The sequence below is a fragment of the Chelmon rostratus genome, chromosome 16, assembly GCF_017976325.1.
Source record: "Chelmon rostratus isolate fCheRos1 chromosome 16, fCheRos1.pri, whole genome shotgun sequence".
Taxonomy (NCBI): Eukaryota; Metazoa; Chordata; class Actinopteri; order Chaetodontiformes; family Chaetodontidae; genus Chelmon; species Chelmon rostratus.
The window spans coordinates 13,537,122-13,553,810 of record NC_055673.1 but is presented as its reverse complement, the minus strand read 5'-3'; the positions used below and the strand labels follow the sequence as shown (position 1 = coordinate 13,553,810).

The 16,689-nt window shown below is 43.2% G+C and overlaps 1 protein-coding gene across 4 annotated transcripts; it reads left to right on the top strand.

The window, feature by feature from the left end:
• The first annotated feature begins 1,784 nt into the window (after positions 1-1,784).
• LOC121619927 (programmed cell death 6 interacting protein) lies at positions 1,785-16,465 on the top strand. 4 transcript variants are annotated; one of them, XM_041955873.1, is made up of 18 exons: positions 1,785-2,077; positions 4,693-4,747; positions 4,832-4,901; positions 5,805-5,932; positions 6,592-6,745; positions 7,417-7,517; positions 9,168-9,284; positions 9,481-9,703; positions 10,693-10,816; positions 11,256-11,433; positions 12,454-12,565; positions 12,768-12,937; positions 13,426-13,674; positions 14,007-14,141; positions 14,301-14,395; positions 14,618-14,744; positions 14,853-15,052; positions 15,321-16,465. In XM_041955873.1, exons 1-18 carry the CDS (start codon positions 1,872-1,874, stop codon positions 15,520-15,522), a joined length of 2,646 nt encoding a protein of 881 aa, XP_041811807.1. In that variant the 5' UTR covers positions 1,785-1,871; the 3' UTR covers positions 15,523-16,465. The 4 variants fall into 4 exon arrangements, with proteins under 4 accessions (XP_041811807.1, XP_041811805.1, XP_041811804.1 ...); XM_041955871.1 differs by having other exon boundaries at positions 14,850-15,052; XM_041955870.1 differs by having other exon boundaries at positions 9,153-9,284.
• The last annotated feature ends 224 nt before the right edge of the window (positions 16,466-16,689 follow it).

The window sequence follows — 16,689 nt, the reverse complement described above, 5'->3', positions numbered from 1 at the left end:
ATAGATTTAAGGGGGTACAGGCTTTCATAAAGATGGAGGACTCAATAAAACCATTAAAACTGACACAGCAGAGGCTGATATCCTGACACTTAGTCTCCAGTAAGAGTAAAGCTACATTTCAGTGACAGCCAGTTGCTTGTTGTTAAACCCTCCTTGTCTGATAAACACAAATGTCTTTCCAAATGCATATATCCATTTTGTAAGGTAGCCTTTCTATTATAAATATGTCAACTTTCTCCAAAACCACAGAGGTAATTATACAAATGTTTTCACAAGCTGAGTAGTGCTATTACAACTATCTGGGCAGTGAGAATCTTAAAAAATCTTTAAAAAGTATTCATTGGCTATGCATGGATATTTGGAAACACCTATGGAAAAATGAACATCAACAATGAATAACTGTCTCTTGTGGTATTACATGACGGAGGTCAAAGGTGATGGAGCAAAGCGGCGGCCTTTTGTTGCAGGACAACAAGATGGCTCTGCAGTGACTCATGTAGCTTGTTGAACAGATTGAGAGCACAAAACACCTGCCCAAGTTCTGCAAAAGCAGATGTTTACCACTCAGAATTGTGCTAATTTTCCCTCTAGCCATTGTGTCAGAGGCTTAATCACATCTGGGATGAGGAGTGAATATAGTAAACAATAACCAGACGGGAGAAAACAAGCGCCACCTGTTTTATTACCTGATCATCCCAGTTCATCCCACAGTGCCAGTTCTGCTTACCAAAAGTGGCCCACTGAGCAGCTCGCATTCCCCGTCCGGCTCCAAGCCAGCGAGCCGGGCTTCTTACCCATTTAAAGTTTGAGAATAGGTTGAGATTGTTTCTTGAGGCCCTGTCTTACTTGAAGAGTGTGTTTAAAAAATAGTTTTAAGACCTTAAAAATTAGTTAATATTCATGGTGACCGAAAGTGTTCATATTAAAATAATTGAGTAAGACATTATTAAATCAATGATAATATGAATAAATGCAGGTGGTATTCAACAATATGGCTGTTGCTTTTGTCTTGAAATTCCTACAAAAAGGATTCAGCCCATTCAGCCCTGTCACCACACATAAGTGGCTTCCAAATACAGGTGTATTTATACAACAATCAATTACAGCCCCTTGACTATGCAGTGGATGTCAATTTAAGTCATTATTTAACCTGTAAAACCAATGGGCTGCTGATTTTGTTGTGTCCTTTTAAAGGGGGATGAACACTTCCGAGGGTGGTGAATACTTTATGCCCACACCATAATTGGCTCTGCTCACAAATATGTTGTGACATAAAAACAGGGTATAGACTTTTTAAAAATAAAAACTAATAAAATGTATTCAAAAATGATGTATGTAATAAACAGCTATTGTAAAACAAGGCAGGATGAAATAAAATGTCATATTAATAAGCACACTTAGTTTATTATTTATTTATTAATATGAGCAGTTATTGCATTTATCTGTTTCATTTGAACACTATGGGTCTCTAAAGGGTAACATTGTGCTTATACCGTGCATATTGATAAATAATTTGTGTTCAATCAGATTAACTCACAGCAAACCAGGAGCCATGTAATATTCTTGCATGGGAATACTATACACATTACACAAAGATAGGGGGGAACAGTAGGTATATTGGAGCCTACCAGCTAATTTTTGCCCTTGGGCCACCTAGTAGGTTAATCCGGCCATGGTGTCCTGTGGCATGGTCCCTCTCATTCCTCATTAAAACGATACTGATTCTGCGCGGTGCGCCTGTACGTTCCCCATGACGTAATTTGACGTTCTCTGTCAGAATCCAGGAAGTGGGTCGTTCGCTGTTGTTTGTGTTCGTTGGTCGCTAATCGTTTCTGTTTTTCTGATTTAATACACTGCTTTTACGGGACGAAATGGCAACGTTTATTTCAGCCCCGTTAAAAAAGTCGTCTGATGTGGATCTGGTGAAACCGCTGTCGAAATTTGTAACAGCTACATACCCAGCGGGCGAGGAGCAGGGAGAGTATATCCGCGCCGTGGAGGAGTTGAACAAGCTCCGCAGAAACGCGCTGATGAGGACGCTGGACAAACATGAGAGCTCCCTGGAGATTCTGCTCAGGTAGAAAGTCCTCCTTTTATAACACACTTAAACCAGCTACCATATTACTAAAACTTACATTAACCCTGTTACCTGTGGCGGGGAGTTAGCCCAGTCATTGCCGCACCCAGATGTGTTAGCTTTTAGTTGCTAACCTGGGAGCTAAAGTTGCTAGGAGGGATTTCTCACCATAATAACTGACTCATATGCAATTCATGCCAAGTTTCCTTGTGAGGCTAACACAGACTTGGCTTGTCAACTTGTTTAACAGAACCGTCAGACAGTTAGGAAATTAAATTAGCCATGTACCCGAGCTAGATATGATCTTTAGCTATGGCTCACCGAAACGATCCAGTGAAAACTCTACAGTTTACCTTAGCATTAGATTTAGCTTCACAGTTCAACTTAAACTTTATTGACCCCAAGATGAAATACAGAACACACACAGACTTGAACATAAACATAATAAAATGCTAAAACGTGGAATAGAAATATAGAAAACATGCTAAAACCCACCAGCCAAGCTCAAATAAATGTAACATCAGAGAGAAAATGTCTTCAAATCCATTCATACATATTCAAATTCATGGGCATGCCTTTGGTGGGCATGGGCACTCATAGATACAGTGAGAAAGTGGGAAAGTCCAAGCACAGCCAGCTGTCCTGATCATGTTCAGGCCCACATACAGCAGAGGCCTTCAATTTCCCAGCTTGGGATAAATAAAGTATATCTATCTATCTATCAGTCCACTGGTGGCCGCATGATCCAACATACTGGGCGGCTGGGAAAGAGAACCGCAGCTTTCCATAATAGCAGACAGAGATCAAAAGGATAAAGCAGAAAAGCTGTGAGTGTATGAGAACCAGGAGCAAGAGAACGAAGGCTTGAGCTACAGAAAAGGCCTAAATATACCCTGCCAGTTTATTTTATGCACATTATGTGATGAACAAAATAGTGTCAGTGCCAACAACTTTGCTTAGAGGAACTGTGACAAAAAAATAGGATTTCTGTTTGTTTCTGTTTCAAACTTCCTCTGTGTCTCATGCTCCATTTAGCCTGCCCGGCTGCTTGCTCTTATGTAATTATACAGACTTGCTTACCGACTGAGCTCTAATGGAGAAGGCTGCAGAGGTGTTGGCTGAGTTAGCCTGTTCCTTGCCCTTGATATCCTGTATGGAAACCATACCAATTGAGTATGTTAGTTTTAACCAACATACTCAATTCCTAGGTGACTTAAAGATACAGACTTTGCCCTCTGTCTTTCATTTTTTGTTGTCTATGACTCATGAGTTATATCATGCATAGGGTTTGCCCAGATTACGTGAGGAGCCAGGTATGCCCTTGCAGAGTGCGGGGCTTCTATTTTTCACCAGCTACTTTCGCGCCACAGTGCCAAGTGTAATTGTCTTGCAAGTGCCAAGATTAGGCTCTTTAGATATTAAAGAGTATGCCAGCTCAAGGTGCTAAGTGGGTGGAGTTTAGCTAAACTGCAGTAATGCAGAACATTTAGTTCCGTTTTGCACAATAGGTTGTTTTCACTCATGTAACTTTGTAATGCTTTTATGAGATGCATTACCTGTGATGCCAGGAATTGGTGGTCGATGTCATGCCTGTTGACCAGTTTCAGTTTAAGGCAGTTTATGTTACTGATGCACCAATCCAGTTGACAAATAACCTCAGCTGAGGTGTCAGAATTTATATTGGAGACAAATTGTTGCATCCCCTGTTTATATCAATATTGTATAAGACACAGGATTTGAAAAACCATTGACCAAAAACTTTTTTAAAAGTGCTATTGCTGACAATAGCTAGCATTGTCGCTCCTTTGCTCTCTGCACATGTCGTCTGTTAGCCATGTGCCAGGTATCCAGGGCTACAGGCCCTATCCCTTTCAAAGCCGCAGACACAGCTTTTGTGTCACCATGGTAACCATTGTTTTGTCTTGGAGTCTTTTTCTCTTTCGTTCATGAGGAGGCACTCCTCAGCTTTCCTCTGTGCACGTGCGTCCTTGTGTATCTGAATGGGAAACTTTGGGACAACAGACTCTGTATGTAGGTAGTTCCATATATAAACCCAGTCTTTGTTTATGTATGCGTACTTTGCACTGCAGTCTTTCCTGGCTCTGGAAAAGCAGGGCAGATGAACTGGTAATAGGGGATTCCCTAACCGCCCTCTCTGCATGTTGTCATTCCTAATAATAGACTGTTCCCCTCACAGGCACAGATACTGATAAGATGAAGAGCTGAGGAGCTGTGTGTGTGTGTGTGTGTGTGTGTGTGTGCGTGCGTGCGTGCGTGCGTGTGGGCACGTGCGTGTGCATGTGCACTGCAGTGTGCTTGCCTGGCCTGATGTTTTTCCTGACTCATTGTCAAGTGTCTCTGAAATGGCAGATCTCCTTCAGAACACAGCTCAGCAGTTGTGTCATGATAATCACTACACCTTAACCTAGTTTCTCAATAATGATTCCCTGTATGGTCTCGTGTTTTTTTCCTCTTTTTTTTTCTTTTTTTTAACTTAAACTTAAGTTTGATAATGAACAGCATAGAGACATTTCTGTCTTTACAATGAAAACGGTGACATATGATATGTAGAATCTAGACTTGTTTATAATTCTGCCATTTCTTTTTCTCTCCAGATATTATGACCAGCTGTGTGCTGTCGAGCCCAAGTTTCCCTTCTCTGAAAACCAGGTAAGCGATTAGACAGTGTACATGGTTGTGGATTAGTTCCTGAACAGAAGGACCTGAACATAAAGCATCTCTCTGTTTCCCCAGCTCTGCTTAACCTTCACATGGAGGGATGCCTTTGATAAAGGATCACTGTTCGGTGGCTCAGTCAAGCTTGGTAAGCGCAACCTCCTATTAAGTCCACTTGCTTCAGTGGAAAATGTCTGTGCATGTAATAGTGTGTTGTACACAGATACCGTTATCTACAGAAGAAGGAAAAGACATTAAGAAGAGTTAAGCCAAATATAGGACTTTGTCCTCATGGTACATATCTGTCATTCTATCTCTTTTTTCTTCTGTCTGTCTGTGTATATCTGGCTCTGTCTCCCACACGCACACCCAATGAGAAACAAAGCTGTCTAACACTAAATAGGTCTCGGTTTTGTTTTGCATCCAGAAACAGGCCTGGCAAGCTGTCTCATAGGGCTTGAAAAAAGTTTGCCGTTGAAGTATGTGTGTAAGATAGAGAAAGACATGACACAGGTATGTGTGTTGAACGTAAGTGTGTGTCAGGATCAGACAAGTGCTAATAACAACAACAACAACAAAACACTTTGAAGTTCAGAAAGTCCATGTGAAATGAAAAGATTATTGAGAGAGTCCCCAGAAGACTGCTCGCTGTTGAGTTCAGTCGTCGCATATCTTCTGTTAGCGCTTGAATGTTTCGTCCTCTGTGGTGAATTGATTGATCCCATGACTGTGGGATTCTTTCCAGTGTGGTCCGGGCGAGAAAAATGTAGAATGAAGCTGCAGAAAGTGTTGGTGTTGGGAGAAGACGCCAACCACACAAAAAGAAAGTGTCAGCAAATGAGAGCCATCAGTACCTCTCATGGTGTCCCAATGATGAAAGACAGATGTCACTTTGTCCTCGGTATAATCTGTCTGAAAGCGAGTTATTCTACAGTTCAAGTTGTCCTAGAAGAGAGATAGAATACTTTTAAGATTCACATCAAGGGGGACAACAAAAAGGGTGTCCGACAAAGAATTTCTTACTTCTCTTTTTGTTTTTTGTGTTTGGCAGCTTTGGCCAGTTTGGGCTACGAGAAGACATGCGTGTTGTTCAACGTGGCAGCGCTGGCCAGTCAGATCGCTTCAGAGCAGAACCTGGACAACGATGAGGGACTGAAGGCTGCAGCCAAATACTATCAGGTGTGTGTTCTACCACACACATAACAGTATATAGTAAAAGGTGCAGCTTGATTTTAGAGATCCTAGTGAAAATGACTGTATGAAATGGCAACTTAGACTTTTTGTGTTTTACAAGCATATTGAATACCAATTTATAGCTTATTTATGACTGATATGTTACTGTGCTATATGTGACTCATTAACTGTACGCAGCACACCATCTAATCTTTATTTTGTATCTGCATTTCCTGATGACTTATCAGAAGGAAAACCATACCAATCATTCCTCTGCTTCTCAGACAGAAACATGACCGAAACAAACAAGAAAACTAGTTTCCCTCTGTGCCTGTAAGGACATGTGAAATGCATCAGCATTCATTTTGTGTCACTTGTCAGAAATTATTTCCAGTCACAAATGAATTTCACACTGCAGAGATGAAAAGTACACCTGGGGCGTAATTAACAACGTGCAAGTTGCAACATGAGAACATTTCCTCTCATGTTAATTTTGAAATATTTCACCTATCAAAATAAACTCTGTTCTTGTGTACAGACATGAGTGGCAAAGAGGCCTGCAGGAATTTAGACAGCTGGGACTGTTTTGCGAATCAGGTTATCTGAATTTCAGTCTTGGCGATAGTGTCTCATCTCTTTCACTCTTTATCTGTCTCACGATCCAGCTGGCCAGCGGGGCGTTTGGCCACATCAAGGACACAGTGCTGTCAGCACTGAACAGGGAGCCCACCATGGACATCTCCCCCGAAACTGTGGGTACCCTGAGCCTCATCATGCTGGCCCAGGCCCAGGAGGTCATCTTCCTCAAAGCCACCTCAGGTACCAAAGGACGGACACCTCATACACACACATTATCTTCACTTGAAGGCTGCTGCATATTAATCTGCTGATTTATCTCAGTTTTTGCCATCCAGTCTTTGATTAGCAGTTTAAAAGTGCATCATAGACACAGACCACTGCTTAGCCTCAGTAACGTGTGATAAGTTTATGCTGTCACAGATCTGCCCAGTCACCCATATAAAGGAAGCAGGGAAATTGTACCTAATAAATAGCATCTGTAATAACACACTCATGAAAATTTTTTGCCTTAAAGATTTATTTCTAGCAGTGGTAGTAGGCAGTTTTGATCCAGGTTGCACACACCTCTGTCCCAGTTCTGTCTACAGAGTTCCTTACTAGAGTTTTTAAGCACAACAGTTTTGAAGGTTGCATAATAAAACAAGTTATGATAAAAAATTAGATCTATATTTTCTGCTGAGGGGGTTAGTTTTTGTCGTAAATTAGGTCTTACACTTTATAGGATGTAAGGGCTATTATTCAAGAGACTGCAGCTGCAGACAGCTCTGAAAACCTGATGTGTTTATGTATGACCAAATGTCAGGAATCAGTGAGCAGACAGCAGATGGTCTGATCAGCTTTTGACTTGAGGTTTTCAAGTACTTCTTATCTTGAGTGTATTTTGTTAAATAAAATTGGCTCGTTCCCAATAGATAAGATGAAAGATGCTGTCATCGCAAAGCTGGCCAATCAGGCAGCAGATTTCTACGGTGACGCCTTCAAGCAGTGCCAGTACAAAGACAACCTTCCCAAGGTAAGTGAAGGACGAGCACTAGCCCACAAACACTGCTCGGCTTTGAAGGGAGACAGCAACAGACACATTCACAGTCAGCCATATGTTCAGTGTGTTGGAGAGGCATACAGAGTTTGGATCCTGTATGGTTTGGCGTGTGTATTGTCTGTCTGATTGTGTGTATCGTTTTGTATGTGTGTACTTCTGGAAAATAAGACTTGAAGAGTGGCACTCAGGTTGCGGGACTGTCCAACCTCTCTCTGTTCTCATTGGTCCGTTTCCATCCTGTTTTCACTCTGATTGGTTGGTTACTACTGAGATGCAGTTTGACTTGTTTTCATCCTGATTGGTTTCTTTCCATCTAATCGCGGGCATCTGGAGTACTTACTGTCTGTCTAACACTGTAACTGAAACACACGCACACACACACACTACCTCAGGTTTGAGGTTAATTAAATCAAAGTGAAAAGCAGAAAATGATTAACTTGCACCAGCTGTTCGTAAAATCAGATTCACCAAGTTATAAGTGCTTACCAAGTGGACATTTCTGCATTGCTAAACTTTTCTTAGTTAGAGAACAGTTATTACTAAGTGTTAGAGTCTGACCTGATATTTGATTGAATAGCCATTTGATAATTATATAAATTTCGATGAGGATTTGAAGCTTTTCTCTGCATTATGTCATTGTGAATTGAATGTCAATAACAATAATAATAATAAATTTAACCACAACAGTCTTCGAGATGTGATAGCTCTTCAGCCTGGCAGTCCAGGTCAAGATCGACAGCAAAAATAAAAAACATATAAAAGTGCAGGCGGGGACAGATAACATCATGATACATTGCAAAACACAACAAAGAGACATAAAACAACTGCAGCTTGTGATGCTATATTGAAAATAGTTGATTGCCTTCAACTGGACACTGCTGCAGATTTTTCCTCGCAACTGATTAAGACATTTCTGAGGTCCTGAAAATATTCCTTGAGTTCTAACTTTGCTACCTGATTTAGCAAATCGCCAGTTTGAAACTAGCTAGTAGCAGCCAATAGCTTTGGAAGGACTTTATGTACTGTATTACAGATGGATTTATGGATAGCTGGTGCAGCTCAGTTCTGGTTGTACTTTTTCATCATATGTACTCAGACATGAAGTTTAGCTTGTGGTTTTTAAATCGTGTTGAATGAAGATATCACTCTGTTTGAACACAGGCCAGGGAAATTGATCCATTTGTGAAAGGCAGCGTCTGTGTTCTTGCTGAATGCATGAAATCAAACACATACACATACACATACACACACACACACACACACACACACACACACGGCTATGGGATGTTTGATGAAGGTGTAGCAGCTTTTGCTGAAAGGTTAAACACTCATGGCCTTTTCTTTTTTCTCTCTCGTTGTCTTCCTTTCTTTCTGCATCCCTCGTGGTGGTGGCGGCACTGATTGTGTGCGTGCGTGTGGGTGCTTGTGTTTTGCACACCTCTGACTGCTTGGGCCTGTTTGTGATTGGCTTCTGTGATGTCATTTGTGATTTGACCTCGCTGGTGTGCGTCTGCCATTTCGTGGTTTGCCTTGCCATCGTGCGTGTGTGCGTGCATATATCTGTTTGCATGCTTGTGTGTTGCTCTGTGGTTGCCTCTCCCTGGTCAGTATTTTTATTTTCAGGAAGTGCTGCCGGTGCTGGCGGCCAAGCACTGCATCATGCAAGCCAACGCTGAGCTGCACCAGAGCGTCCTGGCCAAGCAGAAGAAACGCTTTGGAGAGGAGATCGCTCGCCTGCAGGTGCACAGCTTTCATATGACTTTAAGTTTTTGTCCCATTCTGTAACTCAGATACTGATCTGAGATCTTGAAATAATGTGGCTACTCATTCCTCATCATTTGAAGGAATTCATGCCTTGAAGTTCCACATCAAAACCACAAAACATTCATGAAGCAAATATTTTCCCCCATCTTCTCTCCTCTGATCGTCCCTCCAGCATGCAGCAGAGCTGGTGAAGACAGTGGCGTCCCGCTACGACGAATACGTGAGCGTTAAGGACCTGAGTGACAAGATCAACCGAGCCCTCGCCGCAGCCAAGAAAGACAATGACTTTATCTACCACGACCGTGTGCCTGAGGTCAAGGATCTGGAGCACATTGGCAAGGCAGCGCTGGTCAGAGCCACCGCCATCACACCTCCACTCAGCCAGAAATTCACAGGTGAGATACATGCGCACACACACACACACACACACACACACACACACACACACACACACACACACTCTCTCAACATGGTTTCTTATTGTCAAGACCGTTTGAGTGAGACAAAAAGCTAAGTATCTACATCTGAGCATCCTTGTCAGCTTTTGATCCAGTTAAAATGAGAAACTTTTGTTGAAACTTTTTGGGAAAAACTTTCTTCACTCACTTGTCAAGAGTTAGACATCTCCGTCGGTTGCCTGGCAACCTCACAGTTTGATTGTAGGAACTTACTGCTCATGGTGAAGAAAAAATCCAGCAAATAACCCACCATAAAACTGCAGCTCGTTATTTTTAAACTTTGGTTTTTGTATAGATTCAACGAACAAGATTTAACATGCCAGCCAGGCTTTTTCCAGTCTTTATGCTAAGCTAAGATAACCAACTGCTAGCTGTAGCTGTATATTTAGCAGACAGATATGAGTGTGGCATTTTCATCTTACTCTCGACAAGAAAGAAAATAATTGCATATTCCAAAATATCAGACCCTTTAATTTATTCAACATGTATGCTGCCCAGTCCACTCTCATTTGATGCTTTACACTAACATAGTTCTGGGCTTTGGATGTTTGTGGGATATTACCCATGATTCACTCTGAGTATGGTAGTCCATCAGCATTCAGTTTTTCATTTACTTCAGGGTCACCTGGCTTGGTCCCGATTATTAAGTGTTGGCTGAAAGTGCAGCGTTTTATTTGTTGTAAATATGACCCGTGAGGTTAGAGTATCTGAAGCAAATTTCCATTCAAAGACATCAAATGAAAGACAGCAGCATCCCATTCTATTCAAGTTTATTTTGGCACAACTCCAAACTAAAAACGTGACCTCCAACTCACTGTGCAGGGAGTGGATGACTTCAGATCGGCTCTCATCTACACCGCTCCCTTGCTGGCTTGTTTTGTTTTTTTTTGTTAATTAGTTGTTTATGTTGCTCCTTCCCTCTTCAGACTTGTTTGAGAAGATGGTCCCCATGGCGGTGCAGCAGTCCATGAGCGTTTACAGCCAGAGGAAGGCTGAGACTGTTAACAGACTGGTGGGAATGATGAGGGAGGCCACCAATCTCTGCAACGGGTACGCTGTCTTCTGTCTATACCTGTGACCCTACTGCTCTGCTTGCAGATCAAATTGTCTTCCCATGAAACATGTCTGTGAGTGCTTGTGTCTCCATGCATGGGTGGATTTATTAAAAATTCATAACATAATAATGTACTAGGCACCATTAAAATGTCAATTACAAGCACTTGTGTTTTTGTTGTAGTGCCCTTAATAGCAGGCACATGCTTAAATCACTCTATGTGATGATGTTAATAAGGGGTTAGCAATTTGAGTGTTTTGCCCAGAGAGTAAAATACCCTTTGCTCCAATTCATTTTTCGAAATTGAAATAGTTACATAACTTTTTTATTTTTCAAGATGAGGAGACTCAAAATCTGTAATTGTCACGGTGACGGGGCACAAGTAGATGTTTGCAGACCATAACAGCTGACAGATGATGTGTAACTGCCCATTAGGGTTTTGGCATCCCTAAACCTGCCAGCTGCTCTGGAGGATCTGTCAGGAGACTCTATCCCACAATCCATTGCTGAGAAGGCCCGGTCCATCGTTCAGCAGGGAGGACTGCAGAGCATCGAGCAGCTAATCAGAGACCTGCCTGAGCTTCTGACCCGCAACCGAGAGATCCTGGACGAGGTCGGGCACACAGAAACACACTGAATTATACATGTTACTGCACTTTGCAGATCCTATAACCGCTGATCTAACCTCTCACCTTGCTGCTAAACATAACTATGAGATGGTTTAAAAAGTAAGGAGGACACTTTTATAACTACAGCCTGTTTGTCAAGTGGCTTTGCTTTTTTGTCAAAGTAGCATATGAATGAAGTGCTGTTCAGCAGCTGATTTGGGGCTTCCTTCCACCACTACCAGAAGAACACATGAAAACTAAAAAAGAAAAAAAATCATACTGATCCCTAATGGCGGAAATCCCAGATCAGGATCATCACTGAAATCTAATCCACTGATCTTTTGGCCAAGGACTGTCTGTACCTCAGCTTCAGCCAACCCGTTTTTTTAGACATCTTGCTGACAAACAAATAAACAGACGGGAGTAAAAACATAAAACACAAACTGCTTCCAAGTTTGTTGGCAGAGTTGAAAAGTCCACACCAAAATGTCCCAATTTCCCCCAAAAGTAGTCAGTTGTGTTGTAAAAAGAGCCATAAATGAAAATAAGGTTGTTGGTTTTTTTTATTTAAACTCAGGTCATGACTTTTTACCTTTTTTTTTAAAACATGAAAGCAGTGCTGAAACAATCAGTAAAGTCAAACAAAAGAAACCGTAGAAAAAAAACTTCGACAATTACAATCATCGAATATTTACTGAAGCTTTTTATTAAGAAAAACAATATATTCTGCTCTTCTGTCTTCTATCACTGTAAACTGAATATTTTGGACTGCAGGTCATACAGAAGAGCAATCTGAAGACATTTCCATGAACTTGTCATGTGTGTTTTTTGCTATATGTGTATTTTCTGTATTTTCTGACATTCTGTAAAATTAATCAATAATTCTAGTCATTATACTGTGAATTCTGAAATAGTCCTCAAAAATCAGGGAATACTTGCACTCGGCCCACTGCCTAAAAAAGCAAATTGATAATGAAGGTGGACAAATCTGAGGATCTAATGTTTGTGTGTCGTGCTGTCTTCAGTCTCTGAAGATGTTGGATGAAGAAGAGACGACAGACAACGAGCTGAGAAGCAAGTTCAACCAGCGCTGGAACAGAACCCCCTCTGGAGACCTGTACAAGCCCCTCCGTGCAGGTACACACACACACACACACACACACACACACACACAAACGCACACACTGAAAACATGTCCTTCTTGTTAAGTCATCTAAGCTTGTCTTTGTCTCCATGTCATCCACTGTTGGCAATGCTCCTAGTCTCCTCCTCTTTCCCTCCTCCTCCTCCTCTCTTGTCCCCTCTAACCTTACCTCCCTCCCACCCTTCTCTCCCCCAGAGGGAGCTAACTTCCGCAACATCTTGGACAAGGCCGTGCAGGCGGACCAGGTCGTGAAGGACCGCTACAACACCCACTGTGAGATGATCACCCTGCTGTGCAAACCAGAGAACGAGCTCAATGCTGCCATCCCATCCGCCAACCCGACCAAGACACTGCAGGGCAGCGAGGTCTGTCCGCCTCTAATGACGTCTTTATGTCTTTGTCTGTATGGCCAGATGATATAAAACTTTTTGTTCTGGTTAGTGTTTATCACCTCATTTCAAGGTATTTTGTGTGCCACATAAACACATATATCCAGTATACTGTACATGGACTGCTGCTGTACAGAACACCCAGTGGACGTTGTGTGCTTTATAGCCCTGTCCCTCCTCCCCACAGTAGCTCCATTTTTCATTCTGTTTGCTGACTTTGCATCGTGTGTCACTGGGGAACTTAAATAACTAAGCAAGCAGAACTTGGAAAGAGCAAGGAAGAAGTGCATGTCTCTCCACAGCTACACTGCATTCATGCTAAAGTGAAAAACAATGGTATATTGCGGTCGCTATCACCGGGCGAGAGGTCAGGCGTTCCTGTAGGGTAGAGAGAAATGAAGAAGTGGAGATGTTAGTGCACGTCCAACTCCACAACTTTAACCCCGTTCGCCTCCTTCACCCAGGTAGTGAACGTGCTGCGCTCCCAGCTCACCCAGCTGGACGAGATGAAGAAGGAGAGGGAGACCCTGGAGGGGGAGATCAAGGGCGTGACCTTTGACATGTCTACCACCTTCCTGACGGCGCTCGCCCAGGACGGGGCCATCAATGAGGAGCAGCTGTCAGTCTCCCAGCTCGACCAGTTGTACGGCGCCTACAACCAGAGGGTACAGGCCAGCCTCCGCACACAGGAAGAGCTGCTGGGACAAGTTCAGGTACAGTTTGAAATATTGATTGTTGTATCTCAGAAACAAATTATTGATTGAGACATTAAAGATACCATGTCTTAGTCAGGTTTCTACCCTCTACCAGCTTAAAGAGTGTTCTGTAGCTAGAAATAATGTTCTTCCTTACTGGAATCAAAGAAGCATTAGCTATATCAAATAAAAAACACATGCAAGCAGAACCTCTGAATGGCAAAGTGCCATTGTGTGTGAAGAAATCCTTTAGAGTTTACTGGGACTAAATATATTTCTGTTCCAAGAGGTGTCAGCGGTTACCCTCCTCAATCTGTGATCTGTCTTTTCAACCTGTGATCTTCTTCCAGACATCCCACCAGGAGTTCAGCAGTCTGAAGCAGTCCAACACGGAGGCCAATCAGAGGGAGGAGGTGCTGAAGAAGCTGGCTTCAGCCCATGACAGCTACGTCGAGATCAGCAACAACCTGCGCGAAGGCACCAAGGTACTCGCTTAGCACAGCACGCCGGCACACACGTGCCTCAGCGAGGACGCACATCTCCCCGGAAACGCTCTACTTTTATTTGTTTTGTTTTTTTTGTGCTCAACTTGGTTTGCAGAGTTGGTGTTTTATTTTTGTCCCCTTTTGTTTCTCCCTCATCAGTTCTACAACGACTTGACAGAAATCCTGCTCAAGTTCCAGAACAAATGCAGCGACATCGTTTTCGCTCGCAAGACGGAGCGGGACGAGCTTCTCAAGTATGTGCTTTCCTGGTTTTTGTCTGTCTGATCAGCTTTTATGTTTTGTTTCTAGTGTTTGCTCTTATTTTGATTTTTACTACTCCAGGCTAATATAAGAATATCTGTTGTCATATTATGATTGTAACAAATCACTGTGGGGTGGGGTTGATGAGTTAATAAATGCATGAAGATGAAGGAAACATAGACAACACAAAGTCACTGTTTGAATCCTTGTTTCAGAGAGCTGCAGCAGAGCATCGCCCGAGAGCCCAGTGCTCCATCCTTCAACGTCCCCGCCTATCAGAGCACCCCAGCTGCCCCTGCTGCCCCCGCTGCCGGCCCAACCCCGGCGCCCAGGACCGTCTTTGTAAGCAGCCTCTCAAAAAAGCCCAACAATGAAGACCACTGCAGCAAATGCGAGGCTGATGGTTATATATTGATCTGTGTGTTTCTCTCTACCTGCTAACTCCAGCAGCCACCACAAGCCCAGCAGCAGCCCCAGGCCAAGCCCCTGCCCCCAGCCAGGCCTCCTCCACCAAACTTCACGCCTCAGGCAGCATCCACCACTCCCACCAACACGCAACCTGTTGGCCCTCCCACCGGCAACCCGCCACCTGTGGCCCCACCATCGCAGGCCCAGGGACCACCTTACCCCAGCTACCAGGGCTATCCAGGGTGAGTTTTCCCTTCACAGCATCCTGATTTCTAAGAACAAATTGATCCACAAGATTGAGTGTATTGATGTCAGGATTGAGTGATTTCATCCTCCTTCTTAGGAGAGCCTCTTCTTCTGCTATCCACTCTAAATCAAACAACCCCTTGAGTTGTTCTAAAAACATGAGTCTCTGTATTAGATCCGCTCGGATATATGTTGTGACTAGAAATTACTTGTAACAAATTAAAAGAATAGTTTGACATACTCTCTTTTGTGCTGTCCATGCAGGTACTTCCAGATGCCCATGGGCTACAATCCCTATGCTTATGGCCAATACAACATGCCCAACATGCCCAACATGCCCTACATGCCCTACCAGGCGACTCCAGGACAGGGAGGCTACCCAGCAGCCCCCCCTGCCGGACAACCCTACCCCGGCTACCCCCAGCAACCCCCACAGCAGCAGCAGCCCTACTACCCTCAGCAATAACTCTCATCTCCATCCCCTCATTCCTCTTCTCACCAGTTAACACCAAATAAAAAAATACCCCCAGCAATAACACTTCATCTCCATTAGCTCCCTCCCCTCTCATCTTTTCTCGTCTCTCACTAACAGCGGCTGAAGAAACCCAACTGAAGGGTGACCTCACAGCTGCTTCACACTTCTCCCCGAAACCCTTTATTACTTTGCCATCTCTTTCTTCCTTTGTCCTTTTCATCTCACCCTCCCTTTCTCAATCATTCTACGTTCTATTTTCATGTTTTCTCAGCTCTGACGGCACTTTCCCTGAACTATCACAACTCTCACCGATGCACTAACCCCTCCTCCTGCCTGTAAGGTTATTTTTTTATGTACTCATTTTCTAACGGTTTAATTTAAACCCTAACTGGTTTCCATTGATAACTGACTTTGTCTGGGCTGGACTGCTTTACAACCCTCATGGAGGCGCACAGAATCCTTGGTTGTTTCCTGGTTTGGGTGTATGTGTTGGGTGGGCGGATGGGTGGTCATTACTAGTCATGCCACTGATGGGAGGGCACAGCCGCATCCTCGCTCCCCCACCCACTCAATCAACCCCCAGTGCTTCTATATCAACTATATTCCTATTTTTGTAATGAATACTGATGCGTCGCTGTTGTACAAACCTATAAAAACGAATGGCCTGTAGGTTTTCTAATGTAGATGACGACTGTTGAGAGTTTTTCTTTCGCTCTTTTTCTCTTCTCTCTCTCATCCAGGGAATGTTGGTATATTTCTGTGTTACAATCAGAGGCTGTACAAGTGGGAGAAATTATTCTATTATATAAATATATGTATAAATAAGACTCTGTATGTGGTTAACCGAGACACTCAGTGTGATGCACTCTCATGCTCTTTGTGTTTATTTTTGTTCCTCAGCTCTAATGTGATTAAAAACAACCGCCAGCCAGAATTTGTCTGTCTTTAAATGTTGGATGTCATGATTGTGTGTCGCTGTCATCGAACTGTGGAGGTTTGTAAAGCAGCCAGAAGAGGGCAGTCCTGCAGCTCACACAGGGAGCAGCCGCTGAGCAGCAGTTCACTCGCCATTGTTGCTCCTTTCAGCCAATCGGGGAGTGAGCTGTGCCGTCCGACTAATCAGACGCCTTTCGACCTCCTGAGCACTGGGGGCAGATC